This window comes from Hibiscus syriacus, unplaced genomic scaffold, assembly GCF_006381635.1.
Source record: "Hibiscus syriacus cultivar Baekdansim isolate YM2019G1 unplaced genomic scaffold, ASM638163v2 tig00110776_pilon, whole genome shotgun sequence".
Classification (NCBI taxonomy): domain Eukaryota; kingdom Viridiplantae; phylum Streptophyta; class Magnoliopsida; order Malvales; family Malvaceae; genus Hibiscus; species Hibiscus syriacus.
In genome coordinates this window covers 71,302-89,591 of record NW_024062857.1, presented here as the reverse complement: position 1 = coordinate 89,591, position 18,290 = coordinate 71,302, and the positions used below count along the sequence as shown (strand labels likewise).

Sequence of the window (18,290 nt, the reverse complement as noted above, 5' to 3'; positions counted from 1 at the left end):
ATTTAATAAACGATGATGTTTTAAGAGTTCAACTGATGTACAAAGTTAAGAGGTTGAGGAAGAAGTTTGAGAAAAATACGAAGAGGAATGAAGATGACGAGGAACAAGTCATTTCATTCATGATGATCAGAACGACTAGAAACATCGATATGAGTTCAAGAAAATAATCACAAAATGGGTTTGATCAAAGTTTAATGCAATATTTGGTTAAATGATAGATTTAATTAGGTATGCCATTGTAAAGGATCTGGAAACGTTTACGACTAATAGAGACGAATCTATTTTATAGGTGAAAGGGCTACAAAATAACATAGAAAATAATATAATTCGGATTAATTTACAATTGATCAACATAATATAAGGTCAATTGATTTCATGTCCACATTAATATTCTATTATTCATAATAACAATAGGTACCAGTGATCAATTTATTATGAATTTGATAAACATTATCGACCGAATTATTTTTTGAGAAAAATAAAAAAATTGATCATTTATGTAATTTAACTTTTATTTAATTTAAAAAAAGAAAAATGGAATTTGAAACAGTAGACAAGGATAAAAGCTGCAAAGAAGAAGAACAAGGATCCACCTCGAACCTCCCTACTCTCTCAACCTGATTTCGCTTTCTTACATGCGATTTATGTAAGTAAAATTCTGATATTCCATCATCTTTCTTTGTTGGTGCAGTGAGCTGAGTTAAGAAGCCTTTGGGTTTGTTATTTGTGAATAATTTATGAGGGAAGAAGACTCAAATTGGTTCTCCAGATGGGAGGAAGAGCTGCCATCCCCAGAGGAGCTTATGCCTTTTTCCCAATCCCTAATTACTCCTGATCTTGCTCTGGCCTTCGATATCCGTAACCCCGACCATGCCCAGCTTCAACAGCCGCCCCCTCCTTCTCAACCATCCTTATCCGAATTCGCTGCCGATTCCGGTGACTTGGGATCCGGGGAAGCCGGAGATGAGCCGGCACGCACTCTCAAGCGGCCTCGTCTCGTGTGGACCCCACAGCTCCACAAGAGATTCGTTGACGCCGTGGCTCATTTGGGGATCAAGAACGCTGTCCCCAAGACTATAATGCAGTTGATGAGTGTTGATGGCTTGACGAGAGAAAACGTTGCTAGTCATTTGCAGAAGTATCGCCTCTATTTGAAGAGAGTGCAAGGCTTATCTGGTGGTAGTGGAGGCGGTGCCAATGGTGGATCTGGGGGTGCCGGATTAGGGGCTTCGGCTGATCCAGCGACGGACCGTTTGTTTGCAAGCTCACCGGTTCCACCACACTTTCTTCATCCTGGTAGGACTAATTCCGAACATTTATTACCCTCCGTACCAGTGCCGGCCATGCAGCATCACCATCATCACCAACAACAGCAAATGGTGGCAGCCGCGGTAGGACATCCTCATTTGCAGTCTCAGTATCATAGGCCACAAATGGGGCATTACGGGCCATCTCGAAATAGCCAATTTGAGCATCCCTTCTTAGGCAGGCAGACACAGCAGCCAATGCATAGGATTGGAGGGACGCCCGTGCATAATCAAGCTCCTAGTAGTTATGTGGAAGATTTGGAATCTGCCAATGGGAATGGTGGAAGGAAGGTTCTTACATTATTTCCTACTGGGGATGATTGATTCAAAACTATGGTAATTTTTGACTCCTCATTTTCATCATTCCGTTATTCTTCTTTATTTTAGTTGGCCCTTTTCTTCAAGTTTCATCATGTAGAGTCTTGGTGGGTAGTTATTCCTGTTTCTGTCTTTTTTAAGTGATCCTGAGGGGGTGCTGATGACCGGAAATGAACTTAAATTTTTGTATTTGATCTTGACTGGTAGGTAGTGTACTTAATATGGTTCTTTGTTTTTCACTACACTCTATATTGAGTAATTGTTGCAGTGTCAGTTCTACAGACTCCTAGGTCTGCAATAAAGTTGTTAGCTGCCGTCTGTTTTCTTAGTCGGCTTTTGGTGAAGGATTTAATCCTGAGGTCACTCTAAGCAACAATAGGTTTTTAGGTTTATCATGCTTGTAATTACATCAGTCTGCTGGTATTAAGTTAATCTGCTTGCCTGGGAGGTCTTTCGACCAGTAAGGTGGTTTTGAGGCTACATGACTAAATATTGAGCTTGAAGTGGGGGAAAAGGACATGCTGACCATCCCTAGTCAGTGTCTTTATCTGTCACAGTGGGTGTTTTTCTTAGTTCAGTGTTATGTAGAGGTAAGCTGTACATTGTATGACCCATAGAAGACTTTGGACCTGTGATATGAAGGGCAACTCAGGGATCTCTGACTTCTTTCCTCTTCCTTTTTCTATTTTTTCTTATACTAATGAACATTAGCTGAATTTCTGAAATTTCACAGCATCTGTAACTTTTTAGTGTTATTGAATAACATAAATCTTAGTGCGAAATAGAACACTCAGCATTTCTGATCAATGAACAATGTAGAATTTGTTGGCATGCTGTTTAAAACATATTATCTTTGGTCTTCTTTCTCGGTCATTTCTGGCTGAAATATTAAATCCTAGAAAAGAGAAGGCACTCTATTAAGTTATAACCATTTCTATTTTGTAGTGAAGTGTTACGGTTGCCTTTGTGGGAAAGACTGAAGTCAAAGAGGCCCAAAAGGTAAAGAAGACTAATAAGATTATGTTAGTAATACTTCTAATTAGAACAATCTATTTAGCATATATTTTACTGCAATTAAAAGTCCAATAGTTTCCTTAATTATAGTTTCTTATTCTACAAGAATAAAACCCTTTAGGGGATAATTCTTAGTAATAAAATAATATTAAATCTTCCAATTTATAGAGGTTTAAGATTCTCTCTTCCTAACAAGTCTAAGGTTAGGAGCCCCTTTGACGAGTTCCATATATTATTTAATTATAGGTTCTTCACTAGGTAGGATTGATTGATAAGGTTTATCAATCAAAGCCATGACTTGTCTAATGACTCAATCCATAATTTATGATCATAACAACTCATCTTGAGAGTCAGACACTACTAGCGATCTCAATGCAAAAGAATTGAGGGGTGCAAAAACTTAACAAACAAGAGTAGTAGAAGCCAGGTCATGAATGGTAGCTAACATCACACATATCGAGTCTAAATTGGGAAATGAATTGCAACTGTCGTTGCAATTATAGGCACTTACTGGTTTCCACTAGGGTTGTAAATAAACATAGCGTTCGACGGGCTACCGTGAACCATTTGTATATTGTTTGTTTGTGCTTGTTTATTAAGCTAAATAAACGAGTACAAACAAAAATTATGTACGTTTATTAAAAAACAAGTTTAAATGTGTGTGTTCGGTTCATTTATATTCACAAACAAACTTGTTTATTAGTTCGTTTATAAACTCATTTATTTAAATATAAATTTATTTTAATTAAGAGAGAGAATGAGTGAGATAGGTAGAGAGAGAGTTAGAGAAAATTTGAAAAAATCCAATGTCTTCGATGACGATTGGACCGTGTTCATTGACAATCTGAGCAAGAGGGTTTCAAGACGTGTGTTAAAGGATTTTTTTAGTCCTTATGGTCCGATTATTAGAATTTTCATTCCTCGATTTTTAGAGAAACCAAATTATAAGTCTTCTACTTTTTCTTTTGTTCAACTTGCTGATGAAGATAGTAGGAAGAAAGCAATCTAGTTTGTGAATGGGAAGTGGTTTGATGGGAGAAGAATCTCTGTAGAGGCTGCTAAGTATCAGAAGGCTAATAGGAGGGTTGTTGCTGATGGGAAGAGGAAGTTGGAGTTCAAGTCAGGAAAACAGAATACTGCAAATAATGGGAGGAATGATGAGTTGATGAAAAGCTTCAGGGATGGCAGATCGTACAAGGCTGTTGTGAAGTCTGATGTTAACAGGAGAAGAGAATCAGGGGCAGGGATAAATTTGGAGGGTATCCAGCAAAAAAGGAATGGTGTGAGAAATGTTTGGGAGATGCATCTTCCGTCAGATAATTCAGAATGGGTTAAACGTTCATTAACAGGGATTATGAAATCTTTTTTTGAGTTTGATTCAATAAAGGAAGCTTTGGAGATTGAGGGATTGGATGTCCAGATAACAAGATGGGGATATGCATGGAAGGCTTGCATCATCACTTTTGACTCGGTTGATGAGTTCTCATATGTGTGGGAGAATAAGAAGGATGAGTTGTTTTTCTGTTTCGATTGGTTGGCTCCAGTTCTAAATCAGAATGGAGTTCCAATGGCTCTGTTCTAGATAGATATGTGTGGATTGCCTTTACTGTGCTGGAATGAAGCGTTCTTGGAAAAACTTACGGGAAGTTGGGGTAGATTTATATGTTTGAAGGATGAATAAAAAAATAGATCAGATCTCTCGTCGGCAAAAGTTTTGCTCAAGGTGGAGAGTCCATTTGATGTTCCTGATACGGTTACATTAGGCTCTTATGGCAGATCGTTCCAAGTTAAGATTTTTCAGGGGTCAGTGGAGATTCAACCAGAAGAATTGGGGAGGAAGATGGATGACAAATTTTTAAATAAGGTGAACAGTGAATACGCATTGTACGAGGAGGATGGTCGGTTTCCAACTATGGCAGCAGACAAAAACGTGTCAGTAGAGAATTCTAGACTTAAAGTCATCTCTTGGTTAAATAATGGTCTTAATAGTGGTTTAAATGGAGTAAGTGGGGGACATTCTTCATCGAGCAAGTCAACAACAGGATTAGAATATTGTAGGTTGTCGGGTAGTGGTGAAAATAGGACTTTTAAAAATGGAAGTCACGTGGGTATGAGATTGAGAGAAACAGTTTACTCGGATGAAAAAGCACAGTCTGATGATAATGTGGTTTCCTTTATTTCGAGTAAGAAATTATGTCCTTCTGGGCCTGCCTATAATATAAAATGCATTGGGCAGAAAGTTTTACTTCAGCCCAATTACACTCCAGCCAAACCAATGAAAGATGCAGAGGAGGGTGATAATAGGTTGGCTACAGTAAATACAGGAGGGGAGAAGGAATTGGTATATGGAGAACAAGATGTTGAATTGGGTCAAGATCATTCTGCTGGTCAGAGAAGTCTACAAGGGGTTCTTGCTAGTGGCTCATAGATGCAAGAAGACTTAGAGAAGGGTAATGTTTCTGCTGCTCAAAAGGGTGATCCAAAGAAGACGACAGTTAAAAGGAGTAATTTGGGCAGTCTGGAGGAGGGCAGCTTATCAAATTCGAATGTAAGAGTCAGTTTAACTATAAACACATAAGGGAATACTTTTGGAACAATTATGGGAGACAAAAATTCAGCCGAGGATAATCGTTTGGCTATATCAGAAAATATCGTTAAGGCTCCTCAGTCAAAAAGCTTAATTAACCGGAGAAGGTTAAGGATTGCACCTTGTCATTCGGGAAGTGTGTGCTCGGTGGGTGAAGTTTCTATAAGCTTTTATGATAGAGTTTATAGAAGGGTGTTTAGTAGTATGGTCAGGGAGTCTTTGGATCAAAATAGGGCTTCTTCACAGTCTGCTCAAGTGTCTGTTGAAGCTAGAATCGAAGCTGCTGCTACTAGGGAGGTATGTGACATGTTGGGGATTACTTTTAGAGGGGGTCAACACATTTTAGAAGAAGAGATTTTCAAGATGCAGATGAAGGGGTCTGAAAAGGGATTATGATTATATTTTTTTGGATTGATGTTGGTGTTTATTGTTACCCATTTTAAATGACAGGATTAAAGATTATTACATGGAATGTTAGGGGTCTTGGGAGAAGAGAGAAAATTAGAGCAGTTTCAAGACTGGTGAATAAAGAGAAGCCGTTCCTTTTATTATTACAGGAAACAAAACGTAAGGTCTGTCAGAGTGGACCAAGGAGGAAGTTGGGGGGCAATCTGTTGAAAGGTTGTACTTTTATTTCAGCTGATGGTTCTGCAGATGGATTGATTTGTTTGTGGAATGAGAATTTTTTTGAGGTCAGTACAGAACATAAACAGAGCAGATTTTTGGCATAATCAGGGAAGTTTAAGATGAATAATTTTGAATGTGTTATTATTAATGTGTACGGTTCATCAGTAGAGGCTGATAAAGAGGAGTTTTTCAGGGAGTTGACATGTTTTGGGTAGAGTTTGAATATGCCCGTTGCATAGCAGGGGAATTCAATGCTTATTTGGTTCCAGAGGAGAAATGTGAAGTTGCACAGAATTGGCATGCTATGGATTTGTTGAGATCCTTTGTACAACTTTTTAGTTTGATGGATTTACCGTTAGTAGGGAGAGATTCAAATTAGAAAAGAATGAAGAAATAATGTGTCTTATTTCTTGAATGAGTACAAGGCTCCTTTTATACAGAGGGAAATTACAACAAAAAAAGAAACTAATTAGAGCCAATATTTGACAGCTTCTACTTTCCTACTTTTTCTTGATTTACATAGAAAACAAATCCTAGAATATCACACAGATTATGACTAAATCAAGGCTTTCAATGACCAAATTTCCAACACTCCCCCTCAAGCTGGTTTAAAGATATCTTCCATAGCCAGCTTGCTAGTCAGATTACCAAATTGCTTCTTGTGTAGTCCCTTCGTTAGTACATCAGCTAATTGTTCATCAGTTGGAAGATATGTCATGCATATTATTCCTGCATTGGCTTTCTCCTTGATGAAATGTTTATCCACTTCTATATGTTTCGTGCGATCATGAAGAACTGGATTATGAGCAATAGCAATAGCAGCTTTGTTGTCACAATAGACCTTCATTGGAGTCGAGTAAGAAAACTTCAATTCTTCAAGAATCCTTTTTATCCACATTGACTCACAGATTCCATGGGCAACGACTCTGAATTCTGCTTCAACACTACTTCTAGCTACCACATTTTGTTTTTTACTCCGCCATGTAACTAGGTTTCCTCCAACAAAGGAACAGTATCCAAACGTTGATCTTTTGTCTGTAACACTTCCTGCCCAATCTGCGTCTGGGTAGACTTCAACTTGAAGATGTCCATGTTTCTTGAACAATAAGCCTCTTCCTGGAGTTCCTTTCAAATATCTTAAGATCCTATAGACGGCCTCGAAATGCTCCGCCCCTGGTGAGTGCATGAATTGACTTACCATGCTAACTACAAAAGCAATATCAGGCCGTGTATGAGACAAGTAAATCAACTTCCCTACAAGTCTCCGATATTGTTCCCTGTCCTTTACTTCTTCAACCTTAGCAGCTTGTAACTTCAAGTTTGGCTCAACCGGAGTTTCAACCATCTTACAACCAAGTAGACATGTTTCTCCAAGGAGATAAAGAACATTTTTTATTCTGATTGACAATATGCCTTAGATCTTGCAAATTCCATTCCAAGGAAATACTTAAGAGCTCCCAGGTCCTTAATTTGGAACTCCTTTGCTAGTCTTTTCTTCAGAATAGTTAATTTTGTTTCATCATCACCAGTGAGAATAATATCATCAACATAAACAATCAAAATTGCAACTTTACCATCTTTTGAATGTTTATAAAATACTGTGTGATCAACTTGACTTTGCAAGAAGCTATAACTGATAACTGTCTTTCCAAAGCGGTCAAACCAAGCTCTTGGTGACTGTTTGAGTCCATATAGTAACTTATGTAATATGCACACTTTGTTACTGCCAAGTTTCTTCTCAAATCCTGGCGGTAGGCTCATATACACCTCCTCTTCCAGATCACCATTGAGAAATGCATTTTTAACGTCAAGTTGATGTAGAGGCCAATCGGAGTTCACTGCAAGAGATAACAACACTCTAATAGAATTTATTTTAGCAACAGGAGCAAAAGTCTCTTGGTAGTCAATCCCATATGTCTGAGTAAAGCCTTTAGCCACCAATCTCGCCTTGTGTCTCTCAACGCTTCCATCAGTTTTACTTTTTATTGTAAACACCCATTTACACCCGACTATTTTCTTTCCTTTGGGTAGATCGACAATCTCCCATGTACCACTTCTCCTTAGAGCATTCATCTCCTCCATGACTGCTAATTTCCAATTCGGATCATCCAATGCTTCCTGTATATTCCTTGGAACACAAAAATGTGAAATCCTAGATGTGAAAGCTTTATGGTTTTTTGATAATCTGTGATAGGAAAGATATTTTGCAATGGGATGTTGAGTGCAATTTCGGACACCTTTCCTAAGTGCTATAGGGACATCAAGATCAGGGATACTAGGTGAATTGTTGGACAAAGTGGAGGAAATCAAAGGTGTAGTAGGGATAGGATTACCTGAAGTTTCGACACTAGAACTTAGATCTTCAGATTGGTTTCGTGCAGGGTTGATATTTGAGTATTTATTTCTCAAATGAAATCTCTTCCTAGTATAAAACTGAAGCTCATAATTAAAATCACGTTGATTAGTTTGTAGTACTTCTCCCCCTGAATGAGAATCTCCTTCATTAGGCACCAACAAACCTGGTTCTCCTAGGCAATCGTTATTAGAAACACTTGAATTTGGATTTTCAAAGCGACCACTCTCAGAAATGCGTGGTTTTTGTGTAGGATAAATGACATTGTGTAGTGGGATAGAAATGTCCCAAAAATTGTCTTCTACATCACTTGTCTCCCCCTGAAGAGAATTTTTTGTGAAATAAGGTTTTGTTTCCAAAAACGACACATCCATACATGAAATTTTTTTGTTTGAGGATCAAAACACTTATACCCCTTTTTATTTGAAGAGTACCCCAAAAAAATGCATTTAATAGCACGTGGGTCAAGTTTTGAACAAAATTGGCATGGAACATGAACATAAACAGTACATCCAAAAACTTTGACAGGTAACTCAGAAAACAACCTTGTTCCAGGAAAAGATGATTTTAGGCAATCGAGTGGTGTTTTGTATGTTAACACCTTAGTAGGCATCCTATTTATCAAGTAAGCGGTTGTTAAAACTGCTTCACCCCATAAGTATTTGGGAACATGCATGTAAAACATTATGGCACGTGCTACTTCAAGTAAATGTTTATTTTTTCGTTCTGCAATGCCATTTTGTTGAGGGGTATCCCGACATGTAGAGTGATGAAAAATCCCTTTCTCTTTAAAAAAATCACCTAAGTGCTCATTAAAATATTCTGTTCCATTGTCATAATGCAAAATACTAATCTTGGTTTGAAATTGGTTTTCAATCAGAGTGTAAAAATATTTGAATAAATCTTTCACGTCAGACTTTTTATTCATTAGATAAATCCAACATAACCGTGTGTGGTCATCAATAAAAGTAACAAACCACCTTTTACCAGAAATAGTAGTAACTTTAGAAGGGCCCCAAACATCACTATGAATTAGATAAAAAGGTTTGGAGGCCTGATAATCTTTTGGTAAATAAGGGGAACGACGGTTTTTTGAAAAAATGCAATTTTCACAATGAAAAAAGAACAATCAATCCCTTTAAATAATTCTAGAAATAAGTGTTTCAAATAAAGAAAACTAGGATGTCCTAGTCTATAGTGCCACAACATTATTTTTTCTCGAACAGAAATTGAACTAGTACCACTAAAGCTCTGAACTTTTTTATTACTGATAGATACTTCATCAAAGTAATAAAGACCTTCAATCATCCTAGCACGTCCAATCATCATCCTGGAGTTCCGGTCCTGAAATTCACAATGTGATTCAAAGAAGGTAATGCAACAATTAGAATCTCTAGATAGTTTACTGACAGACAAAAGATTGCAGGCTAATTTAGGGACATGAAGAACATTATTGAGATTAATTTTCTCTGTCAGTTTAATGAGTCATTTTCCTGCAATAGGTGAAAAACTACCATCGGCAATTCTAATTTTTCATTTCCAGGGCAAGGTGAATAGGTATTAAATAAATGAGAAAAACTAGTCATGTGATCTGAGGCTCCGGAATCTATTATCCACGGAGAGGAATTTGGACAAGAAAAGGCTTTAGGATTACTACCTGTTTGTGCCAAAGAAACACTAGGAATACCGGATGAGAAATTGGATTTTATCAGTTTCAAGAGTTGATCAATCTGTTCTTTGCTGAAGGGACCTGAGTCAGCTTCACTTGCAGTAGGAATTCCATGATTCTTCTCTCCTTGCTTGTTGCTTTTCCAGTTAGCAGGTTTGTCATGAATTTTCCAACATGTCTCACGTGTATGGAGGGGTTTGTTGCAAAAATCGCACCAGACCTGTGGTTTATCATCATACCTGCGTTGGTAGTTTGCTGCCTTGTAGGCTGCAACATCACTCAATAAGGCAGAATTTTCAATTAACTCACCAGTACTCTTCTTTTTGAGCATGACATTCCTTTGGCTTTCTTCTCTTCTAACTTCGGCAAATACTTCGCCAATGGATGGAAGAGAAGGTCTGCCAATAATCCTTCCTCGTACTTCATCAAACTCAACATTGAGGCCGACAAGAAACTTGTAAATACGACTATCTTCTACAGTTTTCTTATGGTGATTACAGTCGTTAATACTTTTCCATTCGTATGTGTTGAAGAGATCAAGATCCTGCCACAGCCTTTTCAACGAATGGAAATATGTGGTGACAGAATTATCCCCTTGACGAATCTCCTCCAATTTTAAAGTCAACTCAAAAACCTGAGATTGGTTGCCTAGGTCAGAGTACATCTGACTAACATTATCCCACAATTCTTTTGCAGTAGGATAGCACATGTAATTGGAGCTTATGTCCTCCTCCATGGAATTGACCAACCATGTCATAACCATGGAGTTTTCAGCATCCCAAGTAGCGTACAACGGATCATCAACAGCAGGAGCCTTCTTGTCACCAGTGATGTAACCGATTTTCCCTTGCCCACGAATATACATCCGGACTGATTGTGACCATCGGAGGAAGTTGTCACCATTTAAGCGGATGGTGGTGATTTGGACAGAATGAGAATTGGAGTGGTGCTGCGGAGTGGCCGCAGCAGGGGTTGAGGTGATTTTCGACGCGACTTCGGACATGGCTACAGTGATTTTGGAACTACTGTGTTTTAGGGTTAAGACACGATTATGGCTCTGACACCAAATTAGAAAAGAATGAAGAAATAATATGTGTCTTATTTCTTGAATGAGTACAAGGCTCCTTTTATACAGAGGGAAATTACAACAAGAAAAGAAACTAATTAGAGCCAATATTTGACAGCTTCTACTTTCCTACTTTTTGTTTGATTTACATAGAAAACAAATCCTAGAATATCTCACAGATTATGACTAAATCAAGGCTTTCAATGACCAAATTTCCAACAATTCACATGGGGTAGCAATAGAGAATCCCCCACTTGGGTAAGGCTTGATAGATTTCTAATATGTGGTTCCTTCCTAAATCACTTTCCAAACGTGATCCAAAAATTGTTACCTAAATCCCTCTCGGACCATAATCCAGTGGTATTAGTAGAAGAAGGCATTAACTGAGGTCCTAAACTGTTTCGATTTTTCAACTACTTGCTTGAGGAAAAAGGGCTTGCTGGGGTGGTTGGAAATTCACTATCAAACTTGCAGATGAACAATGGTCGTAGAGTTTTATTTTCAATGCTTCAAGGAACTAAGCAAGTTATAAGGAATAATTATATGGGGATTTTTTAGGAAATTTCAGAATTAGAAAGCTAGGATTAATGATCTGGAACTGAGACTACAGTGTGGGGGGAACTTTAATCAAGATAGGGATCTGCTGCAGTTATCGAGGATGGAATTGTGGAATTTGCTTAGGAAGGAGGAGAGTATTTGGCTTCAGAGGTCAAGACTGAAGTGGATTAATGATAGGGATAGAAACACAAAGTTTTTTCACTTATGTGCTATTAATAGAAACATAATTAATTCCATTTCAGCATTGAAGGTGGCTGGTGAAATTATTACAGACCCGAAGCAGTTGCGAGCCTTAGTTTTTAATTATTTCAAAGATAATTATAATTCAAAAACTACGCTAGAGGTGGATGAAATAAACCTTAACTTTGCTAAATTGAATGCTGAGCAAAAGGAGGTTCTTGAAGGGAAATTTTCATAACAGGAAGTGTGGGAAGCAGTTTTTCATTCCGATAGTGCCAAGGCACTGGGCCCTGATGGTTTCACGATGGGTTTTTTAAGAAATTCTGGTCGAATCTGAAGGTGCATATTATGAAATTTGTTGATATTTTCAGTGGAAGGAAGTGGGAACATGGGGTCAATCATGCATTTATAACACTGATCCCAAAAATTTTAAACCCTGAGGGTATTGAAGATTACAGACCGATTAGCTTAGTTGACAGCCTGCACAAAATAATTTCTAAAGTTTTATCCAGAAGGCTTGTTTCAGTGATTAAAGACATAGTTAGCCCTTCACAGTTTGCCTTTATTCCTGGAAGGCAGCTGCTTGACTGTGCTTTCGTAGCCAATGAAGCCATTGATTTTTGGAGGAAAAAGGGGAGGAAAGGTGTTGTGTTCAAGGTTGATTTTCGAAGAGCTTATGGTTTGGTAGAATGGTCGATTTTATTGAGATTATTGAAAGTTATGGGCTTTGGTGATAAGTGGATTTCATGGATTGAGTTTTGTATTTCAACTGCCTCTATCTCGGTTCTAGTGAATGGATCACCAACGAAGGAATTTCAGATGAGCAAAGGATTGAGACAAGGTTGTAGTTTGTCTCCACTGCTGTTTAATATAGTCGGGGAATTACTGAATTTAATGTTGCTAAAGGCTACTGAATGTGGATTGTTTGAAGGGTTCAATATTGGTGGGGTTGCTAATAATTTTCACTTGACTTATTTGCAGTTCGCAGATGACTTAATCCTTTTCTGCAGAGATTCTCCGACTCAGATTCTGAATATTAGGAGGGTGTTGAGGGTTTTTAGTTTAATGTCAGGGCTCCATCTTAATCTGTCTAAGAGTAAGCTCTTTGGTGTTAATTTGGAATCTGATACTTTGAATGAATGGGCAGGTGATGTAGGCTGTGCTGTGGGTTCTTTTCCTATGCCATACTTAGGCTTAGCGATTGGTGCAAACAGGAATTCAGAGCTTCTGTGGGAACCAGTAATCCATAAATTTAATATCAGATTAGCTGGCTGGAAAGCTGCATCATTATCGATGGCTGGAAGATTGGTGTTGGTGAAGGCGGTATTGTCATCCTTACCGATTTTTCCCTCTCTATTTTCAAGATTCCGTTTAAGGTGAATCAGAAGTTGAATTCTTTGATGGCTAAATTCCTTTGGGGAGAAGATCAAGTAAAGAAACGGATTCATTGGGTTAATTGGAAAACGGTTTGTCAACCTTATGAGGAAGGTGGCTTAGGAGTCTTGGATTTGAACTTGACCAATAGAGTGTTACTTGGGAAATGGGTTTGGAAGTTTGCAAATGAAAAGAACTCTCATTGGAAAAAGATGATTTGTTGCAAACACAATATCAACAATTTATCTTTATCTATAAATAAGGCTGTTACTCCTCATGATTCATGGATTTGGAGAGGAATGTTGAGTAACTACGAGAAAAAGGATTATATAGGGGATTGTTTGAGATCTAATTCGAGGATACAAGTGGGGAATGGTAGGTCAATTGCATTCTGGAATATGTTTGGGTTAATAATTCACCTTTAAAAAATCAATTCCCTAGGATTTTTGCTTTATCGATTAATAAATGGGGAAAAGTTGTTGATTTTGGTTGCTGATTTTGGTTGCTACGAAAGCAATTGTTGGATGGAATATTCAATTAAGGAGGAATTTATGCGATTGGGAACTGGATCAGTGGATTTCTTTAATGTCACTGCTTGATAATATTGTTTTGGTTGATTCAGTTGATGACTTTCTGGCATGGTCCGACAAAGGTGTTGGTTTGTTCTCGGCAAAGTCTTGTAGAATGACTCTTTCTGGCAGTTCTGGAGGGAATTTTCAGTGGAATAAGTGGGTTTGGTCTGGATTGGCTCCTCCTAGAGTTGAAACATTTCTCTGGCAGCTATCTCATCAGAAATTAGCTGTTAGAGTAGAGTTGAAGAAAAGAGGGGTTCCCTTGGATGATGTTCTATGTCCTTTATGTCTTAAGGATGAAGAAACAATTGAACATCTTTTTATTTTATGTCCTGTTGCAAGGGAACTGTAGAATAGATTCTTAAGGTCATGGGATTTATCTTTAGTTTTGCCTAAAGATCCCTTGTCCCTTTTCTGCTCTAGGTCTTTTATAAAGGTTTCTTCTTCAATCTGGAAATTTATCTCGGGAGTTGTTTTGTGGTCTTTATGGAAGGCTAGGAATTCTGTGGTGTTTGAAAATGGGATTTGTGACAGGTCTTCACTGTTCTTCATTTGCAGTTTTAGGCTGGCCAAATGGTATTTAGCTAAATTTCCTAATGACAATATTCAGGCTGATTTATTAGTTGGGGATCCAGTGCTTGCAGACAATATTTATGTTAAATCATCAACAAAAAAAAAGGGTTCTTTGTTGGACACCACCTCCACCTGAATTTTTTAAATTCAATGTGGATGGGGCAGTTAGAGGTGATGGTATGCAGGGTGGAATTGGAGGATTATTGATAGATTCGAATTCTTCGACCTTAATCACTTTTTCTACTGTTGTGGGACCAGAACCACCTACATTTGCTGAGTTGAAAGATATTAAAGAAGGCATAGACCTATTTCTTTCCACCGAATGGGTGTTGAAGGGTAGGCTTATTGTAGAGAGCGATTGTAAAATAGTTGTGGACTGGATTTTGAGGCCTGTTACTGCCCCTTCGTTTTTAGTTCTTTGGTTGGGGATATTGGGGCCTTACTTTCTGCTAGGGATATTATGATTACATTGATTTCTAGGACTTGTAATTGTGAGGCTGACAAGTTAGCTAAGGAGGGAATTGGTTGATTGTCTTTAGCTCTAGTGGGTTCTGGTCAGTTTTTTAACTTTGGGTGTTTATTATGTAAGCTGTAATCTTATGTAATTATGGTTTATTAATCTATTGAGGTACTCTTTTCCTCCTTCCGCTAGTTGCCTCTTCTCAAGAGGCAACTATGAGGGAGGTTTTTAATGAGACCTCCTATTCCTACAAAAAAAATATAAATTTATTTTATTCATTATTTATTAATATTTATGTTTGATTATTTTATATAAAAAAATAGAATTATGTTCATTTATGATTTGTTTGTTTATCAGTCATGAGTAGATTTTTAATTGTTCGCAAGCATGTTCAATTATATGTTCATGAACATGTTTGTTTAATGTTTGCGAACATGTTCATGAACATTTAACGAATGGGCATAACCAAGCAATTTTTAAATAAACAAACATAAACACTATTCTGAAATTCTTAACAAACAAGAATCAAATAAGTTTAAAAATAAACAAAGAACACAAAACAAATGTCTATTAGTTCAAATCTGATTCATTATAGCCCTAGTTTCAAACGGAACAGCGAAAGAAAGTTTGATGGGAGCACGAGAAACAGTAACCGTTATAGAAAGAAAAAAATCAGATGGAACTGCCAACAGGGTTTGAAGTGGTGTCACAGGACCCAAAGCTTAATTTTCCAACCTTTGATGGGTTATAGGATTTGTTAATTTGGTTATACCGATGCGATAACTTCTTTTACAATTAGCAGAAATAGAAATACACAAGTTTTGTTTGGTGCCTTTTCACATGATGGTGAGGTGGTGCAACAGTTGGAGCATGAGGAACTGAATCTCACATTGGAGGCATTCAAGGATTGTTGCACTTTGAGATTTGACCCACCACTATGCAGTAACCCTTTAGGTTAACTAGTTAACTTGAACTAGACTAGAACTGTTGATGAGTATCAGCGTCAATTTCAAGGGCTGTTGGCACTTGTTAGTACAATGAAGTGAACCAACAGGTCAAATTTTTCAATGCAGGATTATTGGACTCAATTAGGCTTGACGTGGAGATGCAAAATACCACAAACTTTGTATAGGTAATGAATTTCCCTAGTGACCATAAATAACACAAACTAGAGAAAATATTTTGGCACCAATGTCCTTTGCATTGAGAGTGAAGCATCTTTGAAATTAGAGTACATAAGTGATAAGCCATGTGAATTGTGCTGATTTATTGCCCTTTTAATGTTCCATATCATTGTTTAAATGTTGAAGTGTTTTCATTTCTAGGCCAACTATGCTTTCTTTTCCTTAATAAGTAGGATCCTTCTTGGTCTGCAAGCGGGGATGGACTGTTTTCAGTGAAATCTTGTAGAAAGGAACTCGGCAAGGTGTCTGGGGAGTCCGATTTATGGGTAAAAGGGGTGTGGCAAGGTTTATCTCCTCCTCGTGTTGAAGTCTTCCTGTGGCAGCTAGCTCATCAGAAAGTGGCAGTGAGAGAGGAGTTGGTGAAAAGAGGTTTGCAGCTAGGGGATGAAATTCTATGTCCGTTTTGTAAAAAACAGGTGGAATCAGTTCAGCATTTATTTATTTCGTGTGATGTTGTTTGGGAACTTTGGAACAAGATAGCAAGCTATTGGGATATAGCCTTAGTCCTTCCAAAGGATCCACCTTCTTTGCTATGTTCTTGGGGTGAGCTGAGGGGGAAATCGTTGATTTGGAAATTTATCCCGGGAGTAGTATTTTGGTCGATATGGAAAGCTAGGAATGCAATGGTGTTCGAAGGTTCCCCCTTGGATAGGATGTCTCTGTTTTTTATTGCTAGATTCAGGTTATCTAAATGGTTTCTAGCCAAGTATCCTAAGTGTCCTATTCAGGAGGATGTGCTGATTGGTGATCCATCTCTTGCAGATGGTATTAAAGCTCTCAACATTTACAATTTTCAGGTTTCTCGCTGGATTCCACCCCCTATGGATTTTTTGAAGATGAATGTCGATGGAGCTGTTAGACTTGATGGCTCAAATGGAGGTATAGGAGATATTTTGAGAGATTGGAATAGCAACTCCCTTCTGACTTTTTCAGAAAATGTAGGTCAGGGTCCCCCGCCGGGTGCTGAGTTAAAGGCTATTAAGAGAGGCATTGAAATCTATATGTCTTCTTGTTGGGTTAAGGTTGGAAGGTTGATTGTGGAAAGTGACTGTAAGTCGGCTGTGGAATGGGTCCATACCCCAGCTTTGGCCCCTGTTTTTATCCTCCCATTAGTTAAAGAGATTTCATCTTTTATCTCGGACAGGGTGCACTCAATTAGACTGATTCCAAGGGTGTGTAATGGGGAGGCTGATAGTTTAGCAAAGATGGGAATTGGTTGATGTTTAGTCGTTTCCAGTGCGTTTTATCGTTTGAGTTTAGGTTTTTGGTTCTGTTGAGTAGCTTAGTCTGTTGTGTTTTTTCAGTATGGTGTTTATGTTAAATCTTATGTAATTTCGGAGGAGTAATAAAGTTTCTAAGGCACTCTTTTCCTCCTTTGATCAAGGAGGTTTTTAAGGAGGCTTGTCATTCTTATCAAAAAAAAAGTAGGATCCTTATCTCATGGTTTAGTGACATTTTGAAATTCTGACTATAGGCAACTATTTATGCAAGTAAGCAGCTCATTAGACCAAATACCTCCCTTCATGATTTCTTTAAATTTTCAAAACTGGATTCTGGTTTCCCGTAATGGATTCTATAATATTAGCATCCTTGTGGTTACAGTTACCTATATGTAATCGCTAAATTTAGTATAGCAGTCACCTAAGTTTAACCTTGCAATTGATCATGATTGTTTACTTTGGCCTTTGAGTGGCGACAGCAGTGGTATAATTTGCCGTTACATTCTAATTGCTGTTTATAAGTAATTTGCATCTGATGTTATTGTCCGAGATGTATTTTCTTTGACTTTCCATAGTTGTTTGATGTTCCTCTTCATTACATTTTCAATTCTTGTAAATCTCGAGATAGTTGAATGAACTTCTCTAACAAGGGCCTAAGAGGTAAGCACGGCCATTCATCTGTTTAAGGTTTGCCCTGGTAAATATGTCTGGGATTGTATCTTGGTTCATTTTGTAGTTGTGATGAAAAAAAAAAGCTCTGCTTATGTTCCAAATGAGTGAACAGAAAAATATCTCAAGTAACTCAACAGTAACATTGCATATAACCAGTAGTGATCCTTTTGAACTTTTAGGTGCTTCAAACTCTACTAAGATATATCTGGAGTCAACTCTGGATTATACATCAAGTGGCATTGTGGGCTAAAACTTTCAGACTTCCATCCAAGAGTTCGATAGTTTGATTTTATAGCTATATGGTCTCGTTCAATGTTTTAACATCTTGCACAGTATGATATTGTGCTGAATGGCATTTGTAATTTGATATTTGCACTTGTGATCTGGTGGCGATGTACTGCTAGGTTTTTATGGTAGGGTGACTGTTAGTGTTCTCTAGGGGATCTAGTATTGCAAAAGGTTTGGATGTCTGTTTGCTTTTCCGAAATTACGCATGCCATGGATGACTTGGATAAATAAAGTGTAATTTTAGTTTCGGGTTTAGTTTTCTGTTTAA

General features: G+C 37.8%; 1 protein-coding gene across 3 annotated transcripts; it reads left to right on the top strand.

Annotated features, from left to right (window-relative positions):
- Positions 1 to 580: 580 nt before the first annotated feature.
- LOC120139844 (transcription factor MYBC1-like) lies at positions 581 to 18,290 on the top strand. Of its 3 annotated transcripts, none has more exons than XR_005517677.1 (3): positions 581 to 1,643; positions 2,571 to 2,624; positions 17,914 to 18,290. XR_005517677.1 is itself a non-coding variant. In XM_039154961.1 (3 exons), exon 1 carries the CDS (start codon positions 738 to 740, stop codon positions 1,629 to 1,631), a length of 894 nt encoding a protein of 297 aa, XP_039010892.1. In that variant the 5' UTR covers positions 581 to 737; the 3' UTR covers positions 1,632 to 1,643; positions 1,833 to 1,849; positions 1,955 to 2,350. The 3 variants fall into 3 exon arrangements, 2 of the variants coding, with proteins under 2 accessions (XP_039010892.1, XP_039010891.1); XM_039154961.1 differs by lacking the exons at positions 2,571 to 2,624; positions 17,914 to 18,290 and adding exons at positions 1,833 to 1,849; positions 1,955 to 2,350; XM_039154960.1 differs by lacking the exon at positions 2,571 to 2,624.

Bases quoted from the DNA above. Each gene is read 5' to 3' on its own strand.
- LOC120139844 (XM_039154960.1), top strand. From the start codon at position 738: ATGAGGGAAGAAGACTCAAATTGGTTCTCCAGATGGGAGGAAGAGCTG.